The sequence below is a fragment of the Equus asinus genome, chromosome 14 (genome assembly GCF_041296235.1).
Source record: "Equus asinus isolate D_3611 breed Donkey chromosome 14, EquAss-T2T_v2, whole genome shotgun sequence".
Taxonomy (NCBI): domain Eukaryota; kingdom Metazoa; phylum Chordata; class Mammalia; order Perissodactyla; family Equidae; genus Equus; species Equus asinus.
In genome coordinates, this window is record NC_091803.1 from 34,300,639 (window position 1) to 34,317,585 (window position 16,947).

General features: G+C 48.4%; 2 protein-coding genes across 4 annotated transcripts in view; one reads left to right on the plus strand and one right to left on the minus strand.

Moving 5' to 3' along the window:
- LOC139040209 (acyl-coenzyme A synthetase ACSM5, mitochondrial) overlaps positions 1–3,813 on the minus strand; it is a 35,965-nt gene extending 32,152 nt beyond the window's left edge. For 2 of the 3 annotated variants that reach the window (XR_011494272.1, XM_070484816.1), the window contains exons 1-3: positions 3,750–3,813; positions 2,819–3,148; positions 1,028–1,246 (exon numbers count right to left, since the gene is read on the minus strand). Coding sequence is in view for 1 of the 3 variants with exons in the window: in XM_070484816.1 (XP_070340917.1) it covers positions 1,028–1,231 (204 nt within the window). In the remaining 2 variants the exon portion in view is untranslated. Of the gene's footprint in view, positions 1–1,027; positions 1,247–2,818; positions 3,149–3,749 lie in introns of those variants that run through there. The other variant, XM_070484817.1, reaches the window with a different exon arrangement.
- Positions 3,814–6,857: 3,044 nt separating this feature from the next.
- Positions 6,858–16,947, plus strand: part of PDILT (protein disulfide isomerase like, testis expressed) — a 28,449-nt gene continuing 18,359 nt past the window's right edge. Inside the window, 3 exon segments of the mRNA XM_044747483.2 lie at positions 6,858–6,885; positions 9,037–9,234; positions 14,420–14,626. Of these exon segments, the coding sequence (XP_044603418.2) occupies positions 6,858–6,885; positions 9,037–9,234; positions 14,420–14,626 (433 nt within the window).

The following is a 16,947-nucleotide window of genomic DNA, read 5'->3' on the forward strand; positions in this document are numbered from 1 at the left end:
ACCGTGTCTACCTGACTGCAAAGCCTGCTTTTATGTCTCAGTCATTCTCACCCACCTTCATAAATTTTACCATATCCACTGACACTATATTTACTAACAGTATTACTCATTTCATATTTTTTCTTTTTTTTAGGCAATTTTTTTTCCCTAAAGATTGGCACCTGAGCTAACATCTGTTGCCAATCTTTTGCTTTTCTTCTTCTTCTCCCCAGAGCACCCCGCCCCCCAGTACATAGTTGTATATTCTAGTTGTGAGTGCTTCTGGTTGTGCTATTTGGGACGCCGCCTCAACATGACCTGATGAGCGGTGCCATGTCCGCGCCCAGGATCTGAACCAGAGAAACCCTGGGCCACCGAAGTGGAGTGCATGAACTTAACCTCTCGGGCACGTGGCCCGCCCCATATTTTTTCTTTAAAATTAGCATAAATAAATGCCTTTGAAATACAGTTTATATCCCCCTACTATAAAAAAAGTTAGCATCTTTAACATAAGTAAAAGGTGACTATAAAATAGAGAGACATAACAGATATATAAGGAAGGAGAAATAAAGAAGGAAGCATATGTACAGAGACACAATGAGATCAAGATAAACTTAGTTCAATTCTACGTATGTACCTGCTGTGAATTATGAAAAGCTTTGAGCCAGAGCTGAGGTCTCTCCTTATTTAAAAGGGAAGTGCATGACAATGAGAGAGAGGTTAAGGATAGAGTAGCAGCAGTAAGAACTCTCTTCTTCACTTGATCAGAATGATGGGAAATGAATCAAAAGGGATGCAACTATCTCACTGTGTGATTTGGGCTCAGGAATATGAGGCACATGAGGGACTGGGCAAGGGTGTCTAAGGCTCGCATAACTTGGTCATAATTTTTTCTAAGGCTTAAATGCTAACAGTTTCAATTTTATGACTTGTAAAATTCCTGGGTCAAAATGTCCAGATCAATGTGACTTGGAGCCTTGAGTCTCTTTGGGGTACCCAGGGCAGCCTCCAATGCCCAAGATGGACACTAGGACACTGTGGGCTTCACCTTTTCCAGCTGAGTCCACACGTCCAGCACGTCACGGGCAAAGTTGAAGTACTCAGGCACTGGCTGCCTCCCCAGGTTGATGGCTTCCCAGGTGGCCACAATCTTCTGAGGGACAGGCAGAGGTGGTGGCTGCCCACGAGACCCACAGACTCCCCGGGTGCTCCTCAGAGCCTGGAGGACCAGGCCTCTTAGCCACAGCCTCATGTCGTTGCCTCCTGCCTGTCACCAAAGAGAGGAGAGAGCACATGGTCCTGAATTCTGGGCTCTGGGGAGAAACTGAGGTGGGAAAGAAGCCTGTGGTCAGCCCTGATGGAGACTATAGTACATATTGACTCGTAGAACACAGTCTTGGGCTGGAGTCTTAGTTCTGTGTGGGATTTTGGTCATTTCTCCTCTCTGAGCCTGAAGTCCATCCTTCCATCTCTCACTGCCTGTGGATCTCTGTGGGTCTGAGGTCAGTGACTCAAAGCCCATTTCCCAAGACTATATGAAGATGAAGACTATAATTTTAATGCATAATCAATATAAAAAGAAACTGTTGAAGAGATATTTTTTACATTCTTTTTTTTTGTACTTAGTCCTGAAAATCCTATTTTCACTTTCAGTTTTACACTTACAAGCACACTTTACACTCACAAGCACACTTCAGTTTGGATTAGCCATGTTTCAAGTGCTCAACAGCTACAAGTGGCTAGTGGCTATTGCATTGGACGGTGCAGTTTTAGGGTCTCGCCACTGAAAGTGTGGTCTATGGACCAGCATCACCTGCAGAACCTCAGACCCCACCCCAGACATGTGTGGAATTAGCCTCTGAGCTGTAACAGGAACCCTAGGGGCGCTGTGTGCACATTAAAGTTTGAGAAGCTGAGGCCTAGGGGCTGCAACCCCAGGTTCAGTTTCCTTCCGCCAAGTTCCTCTTGGTAATAATAATAACAGCAGAAATGATAATGATAACTGCCAGAGACTCAATGTTTGTGTTCCCCCAAAATTCATACGTGAAGTCCTAACCCCCAATGTGATGGCATCAGGAGGTGGGGCCTTTGGGAGGTGACTAGGTCCTGAGCGTGGAGCCCTCATAAAGGGGACCCCAGAGAGCTGCCTTGCTGCTTCTGCCTGGTGAGGATACAATGAAAAGACAGCTGTCTATGAACCAGGAAGTGGGCTCTCAGCAGACACCAAATCCACCTGCAGCACCGGGATCCTGGACTGCCCAGCCTCCAGAACCGGGAGAAATAAATGTTGTTTAAACCACCTGGTATATGGTACTTTTGTTACAGCCGCCCAAACGGACTAACGCAATAACCAACAATAAGAATGTTATCACAACAATGATAACTGCCACTTACGGAAAGCTTAACACATACCAAACATTTAGAAAGTGCTTTATAAACGTTATTTCCTTAAATCCTTATAGCAACTCTATGATGTGTTATTTTCCCCACTTTACAGATAAAGAAAGTGAGGCTTGGAGAGGACAAGTGACTTCCAGGTCTCACCTCCCAAAAAGTGCTAGGCCTCAGCCTCTGCTTGGCCACCAGCTCTGGGGCCTGTGGCCTCAGACTCCCCGCCCCTGGCCTCTCCTTCCCCATTCCTCACCTCTCTGGAATTCTGCCCCAGCCTTTTCCTCCACCTCCCACCCTGGATGCCCTGGCCCCTTCACAGCTGATAATTAGAATCCCCAGGCCTTCTTCTCCAGTAAGGCCATTTCAGTCGTGCCCCCTTCTTGGCTTAATCAGCAAGGGCCTCAGGAGCAGCTGACACATGTCACTGAAGGATTTCTCTCCGCATTACCTTGTTCTTGAACCCAGGAAACGCAGACGACTTCTAGGCTCTGCTTCAGCTGAACACAGGCCTTAAGGCCTGTAAATGTTCCTGCTGGGGAAGGCAATTTGCTGACTCTGCCTCCACGGGGAACTTTGGCCCCAAAGGCAGCCAAGAGTGGGCGGAGCCAGAAGCCAGCGGAGGACACACTGGCTTCAACTGGCCGGCACACTTTGAGCCAGTGAGCCAAGCTTTGCTCACAGCTCACAGTGGCTGGGAGATTAAATTCCAGCTCCAGTGCCTGGTGAGTGTCCTGGACCTGGTAGAGGTTTTCCCTGAAAATTCAGGCCACCATCTCACCTGAAAAGGGAACAGAAACTTTATAATATTGTACAGGAAGGATGCAATCGTGACAATAATGTAAGTTCCACCCTGTCCCTTTTCTGCTCCAAGCCCTCTAGTACAGAGACAGACAGTAGATCGGTGGTTGCCTCTGGTTGTGCACGTGAACGGGAGATGACTGCAGATGGGCACGAGGGAGCTCTTGGAGGTGATGGAAATGTTCTAAATTTTGATTATGGTCATGGCTGCACAACTTTGTAAATTTACTAAATAGCAATAATAATAGTTATTGCACACTTACAGTGAGTGGATTTTATGATATTAAATTATATTGAAATAAAGCTATTTTTTAACGAACCCTCCTCCTACGGCTCCCTATCTCACTCAGAGTCAACACCAAAGTCCTGAGAGCCGGTTGCAGGATCCCACTCGATGGCACGGCTCTTACTCGTCTCTCACCCCCTTGCCCAATCTGATCCAGCCACAGTGGTCTCCCTGCTGCCTGTTCTTTGAAATTCTGGCCTGCAGCTGAGCTGCTGGTAAACTGGCTCTCTGTGAACAACAGCAAAAGTGTCCCCACTTATAGTGTTCACCAGCATCTGTGATTAAATCTTCTCACCGTGGCCAATCTCAAGCTACCAAAGTTTTAACAGCCAGCTTGCGAAGTTCCTGAATCTTAAGCCTCTCGCGTGGCCCTGCTAGCTGACTCCAGGCAGCGCTCTTCATGCCTTTGTGCTCGTTGGTTTCTCTGCCAGGACGCTCCTCCCACAGGGGTCACTGCCTCGCCACTCCCAGGTCTCAGCTCAGCGAGCCTTCAGCGAGCTCCCTAACCAAGATCGGATGCCTCTCCCGTCTGACACTTCCCACTCTCCCTTCCCTGCTTGACGTTCCTCCTCAAGATGTATCACTTTCTAATGTTCAATATATTTTTTAAACACACTTTATTTTTATTTTTTCCAGCTTTATTGAGGTCTGTGGACAAATGAACTTGTATATATTTACGGTGTACAATGTGATGATGACATGTGTGTACGCTGTAGATGACTATCACTAGGGGTGAGGCCAGGCAGGGCTTCTGCCTTCCAGGTGCTGAGCAGCTCACTTGGCACGAATCATCTCCTTTAACTCTTTCAACACCCCAGTGAGTTGTATCCATCTTACAGGTGAGGAAACTGAACCTCGGAAAGCATAAGTGACACACACGAGGCCACACAGCTGCTTAGGGACAGAGCTGGTCCACTTCTGGGTATTTATCCAAAGAACACGAAAACACTAATTCCAAAAAGATATCTGCACCCCCATGTTCACCGCAGCATTATCACAATAGCCAAGACTTGGAAAGAACCAAAGTGCCCACTGATGATGAATGGATAAAGATGTGGTACATATATGCACAATGGAATACTACTCAGCCACAAAAAAGACGGAATCTTGCCATTTGTGACAACATGGATGGACCTTGAGGGTATCTCATGAAGTGAAACAAGTCAGACAGAGAAAGACAAATATGACTTCACTCATATGAGAAAGATAAAATAATAACAACAAACAAACACAGAGATACAGAGAACAGCTTGGTGCCTACCGGGGGAAGGGAGGTGGGGGGAGGTGAAAGGGGTAAGGGGGCACGTGTCTATGCTGATGGATGGCAACCAGACTTTTGGTGAGGAACATGATGTAATGTATTCAGAAGTTGAAGTATGATACTCAGAGCTGAAATTTATATAGTTTTATAAACCAATGCTACTTCAGTAAAAGAAAAAAAAAGAGCTGGGATTCAAATTCCAATCTATATGCCTGAGTTCAGGAACCTTCAATGCCACACCCAGTGCCCCAGGGTGTTTTGTTTCTGGCCCTCCATGTGACCCCAGCCCCCTGCTTTGTCCATGGGCAAGCTCCTCTCAGCAAGGGCAGGGCAAGGCCCCTCCTACTCATTCTTCCCCAGGGCCACCCCTGGGCCTCCAGCTCCCTGGAACTCAGAACACTGTGGCTGAGGCTGCTGTGGCCTCAGCGTGTCCAGGAAGGGACTCCATTTCTGCCTCTGGATTTCTTTAGAACACCCAGCTGCCTGCGGGTCCTGCTCAGGTCACAAAGGGAACCAGGAGCCTGTTCTTCAGGCCACGACTTCCTTCCTCAAGTGCCCCAGAGTTTACTGGCCCAGCCCTGGTAGGGCCCCAGTGGGCCTGAGAGTAACCAGGCTTCCTGCAAGTATGAGCTTGAGTGAAGTGGCAATTCTGACTGACGCCCCGGCAGCTGTCCTTCTGCCAAGGGAGTCACAGATTTAAGTGTGGATTTCAGCCTAAATGGCTACACATTAGGATCACCTAGGGGGTTAAAGAAAAAAAGATGCCCAGACTCACCCCACCCCAGACCAATGAAACTGAATCCATCGGGTTTGGGCTTGAGCATCAGTAATTTTTTAAAGCTCCCTGAGAGATTCTAATACCAGTCGTGGTTGAGAAGCACTGAAATGGACTGTGGAGTTTGTGTGAGAATTAAATTAGGTCATTTATTCATTAATTAATTCAAGAAACATTAATTGAGCTCCAAATCTGGGCCAGGCATTGTCCTAGGAGGCAGGAAACAGCCACGAACAAAGGCACTTACATTAAAAAGGTTAGAAACAGAAACAAGGTACACTCAAACACAATACACGATTTGAAGCAAACAGGGGTCATGGGGCCGAGAGCGCTGGAAGCAGAGGCAGGGGAAGACAGAGCAGCCTGGGAAGACCCCTCTGAGTTGCTGGTGTTTGCACTGGAACCTGAATGACCAGAAAAGGCTGAAGAGCAGGGTAAGGGTGTTCCAGGCACAGGCAAAGGCCCTGTGGCAGGTGTGCTTGAGGAGAGAGAAGGAGACCAGCATGGCTGGTGCGCTGTGAATAGGACAATGGGGTGCAGAGCTGGCCAGTGGGGCCTGATAGAACACAGCACAGGGTAGGATTGCCTGTGATGACAAGTCATGGACCCCTTAACAAGACAGCAATGTGATCTAAGTTATGTTTGAAAAGGAAATTGCTAACTGTTGTGTGGGGAATGAATTGGGGAAAGCCAAGAGAAAAACCAAACAGAAAGTTAAAAAAGAGAAAAAAAAAAAAAGAATCCTCTGAGGAGCTTTTAGAGCATACAGATATCTGGACCCCACCTTGAGCAATTCTGAATTAACTGGTCTGGGGTCAGACCGAGCATCAGTATTGTCTTAAAAGCTCCCCAGAGAATTTTCATGTGCCTCCAGGTGTAAGAAGTGCTCATCATGACGTCCTCACAACGACCCTGGATGCAGGGACTATTCACCCATTCTACAGATGGGGACGCTACACTCTGACGGTGGGCTTTGCAAGTCTGAGGATCTGTGAACATCGCCAAAGTCCAGGATCTGAGGTGCGGGTGTGAGGGCAGCATGGTCTGGTGACTTAGACCCGAGGTCAGCAAGCTTTCCCTGTAGAGGGCCAGATGATCGATATTTTTGGCTTTGCTGGCCACACACGGTCTCTGTGGCAACTACTTAACTGGGAATTGTAGTAAAAGCAGCCACAGACAATAGTAAAGGAGTGGGCGTGGCTGTGATCCGATAACAGTCTTTACAAGGACAGGCAGCAGGTCATAGTTTGCTGACCCCCGGTGTAGACATGGGCATTGGGCTTAGATATACCTGAGCCCAGGTCGTGCTCCTTCATCCACCAGCTGGGTGATCTTGGGTGGCTCTCCACCTTTGTGAAGTGGGCACCATGACTGTACCCACCTCACAGCTGCACCGTGAGGATTAATGGGACGGTGAGAGTAAAGCTCCAATACTGGCCTAATACACAGTCACTTATTTATTACTGTGGGCAGGCCCGGCCCTGGGAACTGGGGCTGCCATGGGGAGCGAAGAGAGAGGGGGCTGGGGTTTCAGCCCGGAGAAGGGACAGAGGGCGGGACCCCTTTCTCAGGACCCCGGCAGCATCAGGGCTCTCCCCTCTTCCCCATCCTCCTCCTCCTGACGGGAAGGCAAGCCTTTATCTCCTTTGGGGCAGGTAACCGCTCCTTCTGACAACATGCTCTTCCAAACCCAGAGTTTACAGCAAAAACATCTTTCTTTCTTTTGCCCAGTTCTTGCAATCTGAGCCCTGGCTTACAAGTGCCTTGTCCCTGCTATGACTTTTAAAGGCCTGCTTTACAACCAAAAACCAAAAATCTGATTTTATTCTCTATTGCCAGACTCAGCCCTCCCCTTCTGAGGCAGGACAGAATGCCACGTTGAATGGTGGAGAGAGGTTAAAGGATACCAGGGTGGGAGGATGGGAGCCTCAGTTAATGTCTCAAAACATTGTTCCCTGCATCCATTCTGCAGCGGGGCACTAGAGAGGCGGTACGTCATTGCGGTTAAGAGCATGGATTTTGTAGCTAGATTGCCTGGGTTAAAATCCCGACTCTGTCATCTGTTAGCTGTGTGACCTTGGGCAAATTACTTAACCTCTCTATGCCTCATTTTATGCTCACTAAATGGGGATTATAATAGTACCACACCTACCTCATAGGATTGTCATAAGAGAGGTGATGACACAGAAAGCACTAGAAGTGTCTGGTACATGACAAGTATGTTTAGCTACAGGTGTTTATAAAATTTAGCACTGAGAATTGGTCACAATTCTCTATATATTAGGCCAAAAAATTACATTAGAAGATCTATTTTAAAAAAATCCTCACACAATTTGCCAAACATATTTCCCAGGTAAATATCAAGTATCCATTCATTCATGCATTCATGTTGATTTTCCTGCCAAAATGCCAGGTGCTAGAAATGCAGCAGTCAGCAAAGAAGCTAAGGTCCTTATCAAGTTGTCTGAAGGAGGGACCTAGAGCACACCTGCTGTCCGTCTTCTTATTTGAGACACTCATGTAGGCTGCATGCTACACGGGGAAACGGCTCTAGGCTTGAGGAGAACATGCCAAGAGCTGAGGAGCTGATTCTATGCTCTAACTTGCTGGGAAAGACATATGTTATTAGAGAGAGTGGAACTCACAGGAAGGCAGCTGCTGACCAGACCATTCGAACAGTGAAGAATGGTCAAATAGATAAATAAAGGCCAAGGAAAAGAGAGGAAGGAAATCATGTTATAGATCTGATATGTATCTTATGGGAAGGAATCTAGGCCATATTTCACAAGATTCCGTAAGAAAATTGGAACACTGAATGATACACATACCTGATTCCATTTATGTTCAATGTGTACATTCACAAGTGTATTCATACAGGCATTTGTAATCGTCTGTAAGGATTCATTCCAAACTGCTAACAGTAGCTTTCTCAGCGGTAGGATTAAGGAAGAGATTTTATTTTCTACTTAACACATTTTTATTGTATTGTTTGGAATTTTCAGAAGTATATATTATGGTGATGACTTTCAAGAGAAATATTTACACTTGAGGAGAAAATTTGTTCAAAAATCAAAAGGGGTACACTGTGAGGTAGTGAGCTTCCCATCATAAGGGGCATTCAAGCAGAAGTTGGAGGAGCATGAAGCAGAGACTGTGGTGGGGGATTGGACCGGTCATCTCTGAGATCCAGAGGCTCACCCTAGGACTCTGAGTGGGACTCATCTTTGAAAAATTTTTAGCTGGTGTCTGGGTGGCCAGTGGGCTCAAGTGGCCAGCGTGTGATTCCGCTTCCTGCTGCTCTGAGTGGGGCCCTGCCGCCTGAACTACCCCTGTGTAGTTTCCATGGACCCTGAAGTTAACTTAACACTTTGCCTCTGCTCCAGCGCCGCTGCTGAGCTGTGGGCACTGCTAGGGAGGCAGTGGCCATGCTCAGGCCCTGTTCTCCATTCATGGACTGGCCAGGGAAGGAGATGGGGAGGGAGTGAAGACATGGGGGCCCGCCACCTGTGTTGATAAGGACTCCTGTTCCTCCTCCTGCCCCTGCAGGACAGCTCTGGATGTCTCTGCTGCTGGTGGCCTCTTGTACCTCCACTGTCCAGGGCTCACGAGAGGTGGACGTCAAGGAGGCCAGCATCAACACATCCCAGCCCTTGCACATCCTGGTGGAATGCAACCTGCTGGTGCTCACACCCGCCGGCCTGACCCACAGGCTGAACCAGACCCGCTTCCTCATGGTGCTTTTCTGTGAGTGTCCCCCACCCACTAGGCGGTGGTGAGGGGTGGGCTGAGACCTACCTCCTTGCTCCCGGGGCCAGAGGAGTTTCATATCTGGCTTCAACACGTATGGTTAATATCTTATCATCCCTATTTCCAGAGAGAGTACTGAGGTCCGGGGAGGTCAAGCAATTTGCAAGATCTACATTGTCATTTAGTCTCGATTTGTGTGGGTCCTCTGTCCCACTGAAGGCAAGGAGCCAGGCTTTGCCCTCAGGTGTCTTTCACCCTTCGGAACCTCAGTTCCCTCCTCTGTAAAGTGGGCATGAACACAATGCCCACACTGAGTTATTGTGAAGATTAAATGAGACCATATGATAAGTTGCTGGAACACAATAGAGCGCAATAAACGATGGCAGCTATGGGCAAGCTCTTGAGAAAAGATTTTTAGACCACCACCTTTATCGTCTGAGTTTTGCATGCCCACTTTCATTCTTTGGACGGATGCTCTTTGCCTCAGCAGACACTTTGGCAGCAAGAACAGGCTTCTTTTTCCTGAGGCGTTGGCACAGACCTGGCCTTGGCACAGGGTGGGAGGGATTTTCATAACAGCTCTCACACAGCGAGCCCTCACTGTGTGCGGGGCGCTGTCCTTGGGGGCTCATTAAATGTGAAGTCATTGAATCCTCACAACAACCCAGTGTGGTGGCACTATTCATGTCCCTATTTGGGGACATGTCACAATTAAAGTTGAATGTACATCTGCTCTTAAAAAAAAAGATCAGGAAGCATTGGCTCACATCCCTGCCACACGATAATTGGCTGGAGCTGAGTAATGATGTCCCCTCTTGGTCAGAAAACACGCTTGTCAGTTTCCCTATCCAGCCACCCCCACACAGCACACCCCTGCCGCATCCCAGCACATTCGAGTTTGTGTCCACTGCCTGAAATTCAGGCCTCCCCGCTCCTTCCTCGACTCTTATCTCTTCTCATTTGTTACCTTCTCTCTGAGCGATGCCACTGCAATGGGGGAGTTGAGGATGTGACAGCATCAGCTTGCCCTGGGTCTCACTGCCTCCTCAGCGGGCTTGCACAGCCACTTCATACCAAGAGAGAACAAAAACATTCTCTTTGTGCCTTTAACCTCGACAGCTCCCAGAAGGGAAAATGTGATCAGCTCATTTTTGCCTCCATCCAACATGGAGCGTGCCTACTGCATAAAGTTCCATCAAAATGGTTGCAAGCCTCTGACCTCTGTCTAGCCCAGGCTGTTCATGGTTTCCTTTGCCCTAAGTGCCAGGGGATGTGCTCAGTTTTACTTCAAGCCCATGGAGCAAGACCTTGCAGGAATGATCCAGTTTGGGCCATTTTCTTTACGCGAGTCTGTGAGAAGGGCAGGCATTCTGCTTTGCTGAACAACTCCTCCAGCTGGTTCCCCACAGCCCCCCTCCACACCAGGACTCGGGCCACCACCTGAGCATCTGCTTCATGGCTCTCTTCTCAGGGAAGAAGTGAGAACCCTGCAGCCCTCCTCCGCCTGCGGTGGAATTGTAAGCTAAGGATGTGCACAGGTCAGACATCTAAGCCAGCTGCTTGTTTTTGCCGCAGCCCTAATCTCTGAATCCTGGACCCAATGCGGGTGTTGAAGGATTTAGAACCACACACTTTGCACAACACAACCCACGTCTCCACACACATTTACCTTCCAAAAATGGCACAGCAGGTGGACAAGACTGGGAACCTGTCCCGTCTGCATGAGAATGCGAGACTGTCCAATGATTACTCTGTTTTAATCCGGGCAGAAGGGCAAGTTCCTGGCTCTTTGGGGCTTTACCTGACGTCTTATAGGTTAGGGATTGATGCTGATTGAACCTGGGGCTGCACAGGGAGCCTCTCAATTCTACATTCTTTAATTGCATTTGATAACCACCCATTTGAATTCTCTGAACTTAAAGCATTCCAACCGGAGGGTATTTCAAAGCAGTGAACACCCACAGCGTTTTTGTTATCTAGAAGAGACACTCAAACTCATTACTTTTGAATATTTGATTCCTTCCAATACATAGTTTAAATCAAAATGAGTTCTCAAAAACTGGCAGGCCTTCCAGAGTGACCTTTGCAAAAACTAATCACTTGGGGAAAGCATTATAAAAGCTTTTTTCCCAGGAAAGATTGGCTCTTTACAGAAAGGATTTTTCAAATCTTGTCCTCAGGGAAATACTGCCCGGGTAACTCTCAGATCCTTAGCTGCTGCCCAGTTTCTTATCTCTCTGAGGATTCCAGGCTCAAGAGCCAATGGTCAGCAGGACCTTGCCTCTTGGATGTCCCCCACTTGTCTCAAAGGCCACATGTGTCAAAAACATCTCGGCGTCTTTGATTCACTCCCAACAACCTGCTTCTGTTTACATCCTGCCTTACCTGACAGCACCACTATCCACCCAATGTCAAAGTCAGAAATCTCAAGGTCCCTCTTGACTCCTCTCTGTTCGCACCTCTAACCAGCCACCAAGTCCTGCTGATACCGCCTTCAAAGCCCTCTGCAATCTCCAGTTTTCCCCCTTCCCCCAGCCACTGCCTTAGTTCTGGCCTCATCATTCCCCATCTGACCCACTGCAGCATCTGCCTAGATGGTCTCCCTTCCCCTCCAGCACTGTCTCTACAGTATTCCCAGAGAGAGTTTTTTTCTAAAATGCAAATCTGATTGGGTTACTCCCTAATTAAAAATCCTCAATAATTGAAATCAACCAAGATCTCTAAATCAAGGGGCCTCAGTGGGGAGGCAGCCTGGTTCTTTACCTAGTGTGTGGCAGGCAATGTGTTTATTCCAGATAGTCCTCTTGCAGTGGATGCCTCTTTGAAATGAATGCCTTGGCAATCAAAGCTTAAGTCAGGCACTTGCATTATAAAAAAGAAAAAAATCCCCAACTATCAGGGCTTATACTATAGACCCCCACCCCAGCTCACTCTGCTCCAGGCCCAAAGGACTTTTTGTCATTCCTCAAACATGTCCCCCACACTCCCACCTCAGGGCCTTTGCACTTACAGTTCCTCTGCCTGAAATGTTCTCCCTCCAGATTTCCGCATAGCTTCCTCCCTCACCTCCTTCAGTCTTTCTTAAAACGTTCCTTCCCAGTGAGGCCTCCTTTGGCCTCCCTACTTGCTCTCACAGTTCCCCTGACACTCCCAACCTGCAGCTCTGCTGCTTCTTTCTCTAGAGCATCTATAACATCATCACTTAGCATCTAACGTGGCATAGATTCTACTTCCTTATTTTGTATACTTTCTGCCTTCTCCAGTGAGAACAGGATTTTTATCAATCTGTTCATTGTTAAATCCCCAGCACCTAGCATAGTGCTTGGCGCATGGTGGATCCTAAAAAAGATTTGTTGAATGAATGAATGAATGAATGAATCCTTATTACTATTAGTGCTAGGTCCCATCCATTTAGCTCTCAGGTCCCAGCATTCCAGCTGTCATACCTTTCTCTCACTTCCATTTCGGACACCCAGGAGCTCAGGGCTAGGTGTGGCACCTCTGAAAGCCCCACCATTTGGACAATCACTCCAAGTGTTTGTCTTGCTCTGAGGTTCTTCCCTTAGAAACTCAGATTTGGATGCTTTGTCAATCAGCAACCCTGAGCAGGGCATGACTGAATCCACAAGGAAGCCAGGGAGAGCCCCGAGGGCCAGAGCTGGTGGCCAGCCACAGGACAGCCCCTGCTGGAGTGATGGATGGTGGCTATCGAAGGCAATGAGGGTGACAGAGCAGGCAGTGGAGAGGCATCGATCTGTGAAAAGTCCCTCTTCCTGTCCATTGATCAAGGGTTTAACGAAAATGATCCTTCACTTTCGGATTCTGTCACAGGAGCAGGTGTGCTGACTGGCAATGGGGCCTGTGCCTGCTGGGGCTAGCTTTCTGGTTTTCCTTTACAAAAGACCTCTCTGTTGGACTTGGAACTTGTCCATGGCAGTGGTGGTCTTCTGTACTTTCTCCAAGTGCTCCAGATGGACAAGGGGGCTTGAAAAAGATAAAGTGTTCTGGCTTGAAAGGGAATCTGACCCCTCACCCTGGCTTGGTCCACGTGCGGCAGACATCCGGGGCCAGCGGAGGGACCTGCAGACTCACAGTGTTATCCGGCGAAAGCAGGCAAACTTGAGAGCCATTTGGTCCCCTCCCATTTAGACCAGGAAGGCCTCTCCCGCTGCCAGGATCAAGAGCCAGCTCCCTGAGGCTGTTTCCAGAAAAGGGCTCCCCCTTCTTACCCCCACCCCACTTGGCTCAGCAATGTAAGGGGTGAAGGAATCTTAATCGCAAATGTCAAGGTCTCTTCAATGCTCTCCTCAAGGGGATGGGCTCAGAGAGGGTAAGGGGCATCATAACCTCCCCCACCTCAACCATTCCCACACCTGGCCTTCCCTACTTGAGGGTCACCTGACATTATATGCAGCTACAGGGCAACTGGCGGGGCCCAGTTTGGCCTGTTAGCTCCAGAACTTTCCACCAGATGGCACCCATGCTCTATTGTTCTCTCTCGCCGGCCCCCCCCCCCACCCCCCCATACAATTTCTGACCATGGAACATTTACAATAATAATGTCTGTAGTAATAATAATGTATTGTGTATTTACTACGTGCCAAGCATTATGCTAAGGGTTTTACAGACACAGTGAGGTTAGAGAGCTGAGCAGGTCTGGATCCTGGCTATACCCCTTACTGCCACATGGCCTCAGGTGAGCAGGTCATTTCATTGTGCATCAGTTTCCTCATCTAGGAAGTTGAGATAATAACACCACCACCCACCCCATAGGAGGACTGGGAGGACTAAGTGACTTAATCCACGCAAAGCTCTTAGAAAATCATAAGCACTGTATCACTCGTTGTTAAATACATCTCATTCGACTCTGACAACTCCATGAAATAGCCACTATTATTTTCCTCATTTTACCTGTGATGAACGTGGAGCTTAGAGAGATTGAGCGAGTTGCCCAAAGTTGCCCAGTGTTGCTGAACCCAAAGGACCCTGATGTGTGTCTTCCAAATTGGCCAATTCCATGAACCTCGTGTCTCACATCCTGTCACTCTTCTGAAAATTTACCCATTAGCAGCAGAGCACGAGAAAGGCCCAGGAGCTAAGCAGACCAAACAAAGCCTCCTCCTTGGGAGATGGGGAGGGGGTGAGGCTCTAGTGAGTTCTGTCTTCACACTGGCGCTTTCAGACATCCCATCCTCGAAGCAATCCAGGAACATGGCTGAGGAGCTGGGCAAAGCTGCGGAGATCATGGGCAAAGGCAAGAACGGGGTCGGCTTTGGCAAAGTGGACATCACCATCGAGAAAGAACTTCAGAAGGAGTTTGACATTAAGAAGACCCCAGATTTGAAGCTGTTTTTTGAGGGCAACAGATCAGAGCCCATCAGCTGCAAAGGCAATGGTACACGGGCATCAGTCAAGGTAATGCTAGCCAAGGAAACACACAAACACCAGCATTTCAGTGGCTTAACACATTACACACTTATTTCTTGCCACACAAAGCCCAGATGGCAGCCAGAGGGTGGAGGTGAGGGCTCTGCTCCACACAGTCTTTCATGGACCCAGGCTCCTTCCAGCTTGTGGCTCTGCCCTCCCCTACAGCCTCTGAGCCCCCTGCTGTTTCCTCTGTATCCAGCCAGTAGTGGGGACAAGGAGACAGAATATCGCCACTGGTGGTGTTCATGGCCCAGGCTTGAAGTGGAAAATATCACTTCACTTCTCATTCCATTGACCAAAATTCTGTTACATGGGCCCACCCAACTGAAAACTGAGAAATATGATGCTGCTCTGTGTCCACAAGGAAAAGAAAATAGATTTTGGTGAACATGTAGCTGCCTTCATCACAGCTTGCATCTCAGCTGGTGGGCCCTAGAAGTGGGAGAGTGAGGTGCATGGCTTAGAAACTACCAGAGACCAGAAAGTAAGCCCCTAACTCCAGCTCCCACCTCCTGCCCCAATCTTCTACTTTAGAATGATTTTGGCAGGGTCCTAGGCCAAGGAAACACTGGCAAACCTAAAGGGAGACTGGGAGATGATGGAACAAGATGGGTTTGGGGCAGGGTGACTACCAAACACTTTAGCTTCTGTCATCATCCATTTCATTCATTAACTCATTCATTCACTAATTTAACACAATTTTATTGAGAACCTACCATGTGTCAAGCCCTGTCTTGATGCCGAGGATGCTTGAAGGATTAAGTGCCTCAGTGTGGCACATGGTAGGTCCTAACTTTTTAAATGCTAAATACATGAATGCATAATGTATGCATAATTAACGAATGGATGGATGGAACAAAGCTGATGAACACAGAAGTGCCCAGCACAGCCCCTACTATGCTAGTATAGTCATGCGTCACTTAACAATGGGGATATGCTCTGAGAAATGCACCATTAGTTGTGCGAACATCATCGAGGGCACTTACACAAACCTAGACAGTATAGCCTACTACACACCTAGGCTGTATGGTACTAATCTTATGGGGCCACCATTGTGTATGTGGTCCATCGTTGACTGAAATGTCATCACATGGCTCATGACTAGGATGTTCCCATTATATACGCGCTGAATGATTGAATCTCAGGAAACTGAGTTTGCCTTTTGCGGCTCTAGTATTTAGCAGGCTTGTAAGAACCTGTTTGAGTGTTACTGCAGGAACCAAAGGGGTGGGAGTGGGGAGTGCCATCTCCTGCAGGGGCTGCTCCATGCCTTGCAGTTCTCAGGATGGACACAAGGGGACATGAGACACACAGGCCAGATTTACAGAAGACAGTGCTGCAAAAGGGCCAACCTCAGGGCAGGTTACATAAAGGGCTGGGCAGTGCTGTGGCTCCCAGTAGGTTTGTGCGAGGGTGGCGTGTGCAGGGGGTAAGAGAAGGGATGGGAGAGAGGGCAGGAGCAGTGAGAGAAGGGACAGAGACTGCTGCTTCCGATGGATGCTGAGTGACCACCCTCAATGATGGTGAACCACTGAGCCCAAGCAAGGAGCCCTTAGTGTTGGCTTTGAGGAGGGCTGAGAAGAAACGAGAAGCCCCAGGTCACTTTGGTAGAGTCCACATCTGCTCATGAAGTGGCTCAGGTTCCGCGATGCCCTCACCTCCTGAAGGACAGGTGAGAGTTAGAGGCAACAAGGTGACAATGTGGCAACTTCCAGACTGTCTGAGCCCGCTTTGCGGTGTGAATTAGTGCCTGGAACCTCCTCTGCCATGGAGGGAGCTTCAGTATCACCCCCTCCAAGAAGCCTCTCTGACTGCCCGGGTCGGAGTGCCTGCCCCTCTTCTTGGTCCCACAGCACCTGAGCTTCCTCCATCAATGCCCTCACCTCACAGAATTGCGTCTGTTCCTCATCGTCTACCTGCCTGAGAGCACAACAAGGGCAAGGATCTCACTTCCTTTCCTGGGTCCTCCGAAGAGCCTGCCAGAACTGGCAGATGCTCCCTGGCTTCAAATCCTTACTAAGTACCACTTGTACAGTGTGTACCACTGTTCCAAGAGGAACAACCACTTCTTCTTGTCAAATTTCGATGTCCTCATCTGTAACGTGAGGATGGTGAAAGCATCTACCTCCTAGGGTTACTGGGAAGATGAAATAAGTTTGGAAAGCACAAGCATATGTATTTCCGACACATATCAGAAGCATTTACTCTATTCCAGGCACTGTTCTAGTCCCTTCTCACATGTCACAACAACCCACTGTAGGAGGTGCTTTTACAGCTGGG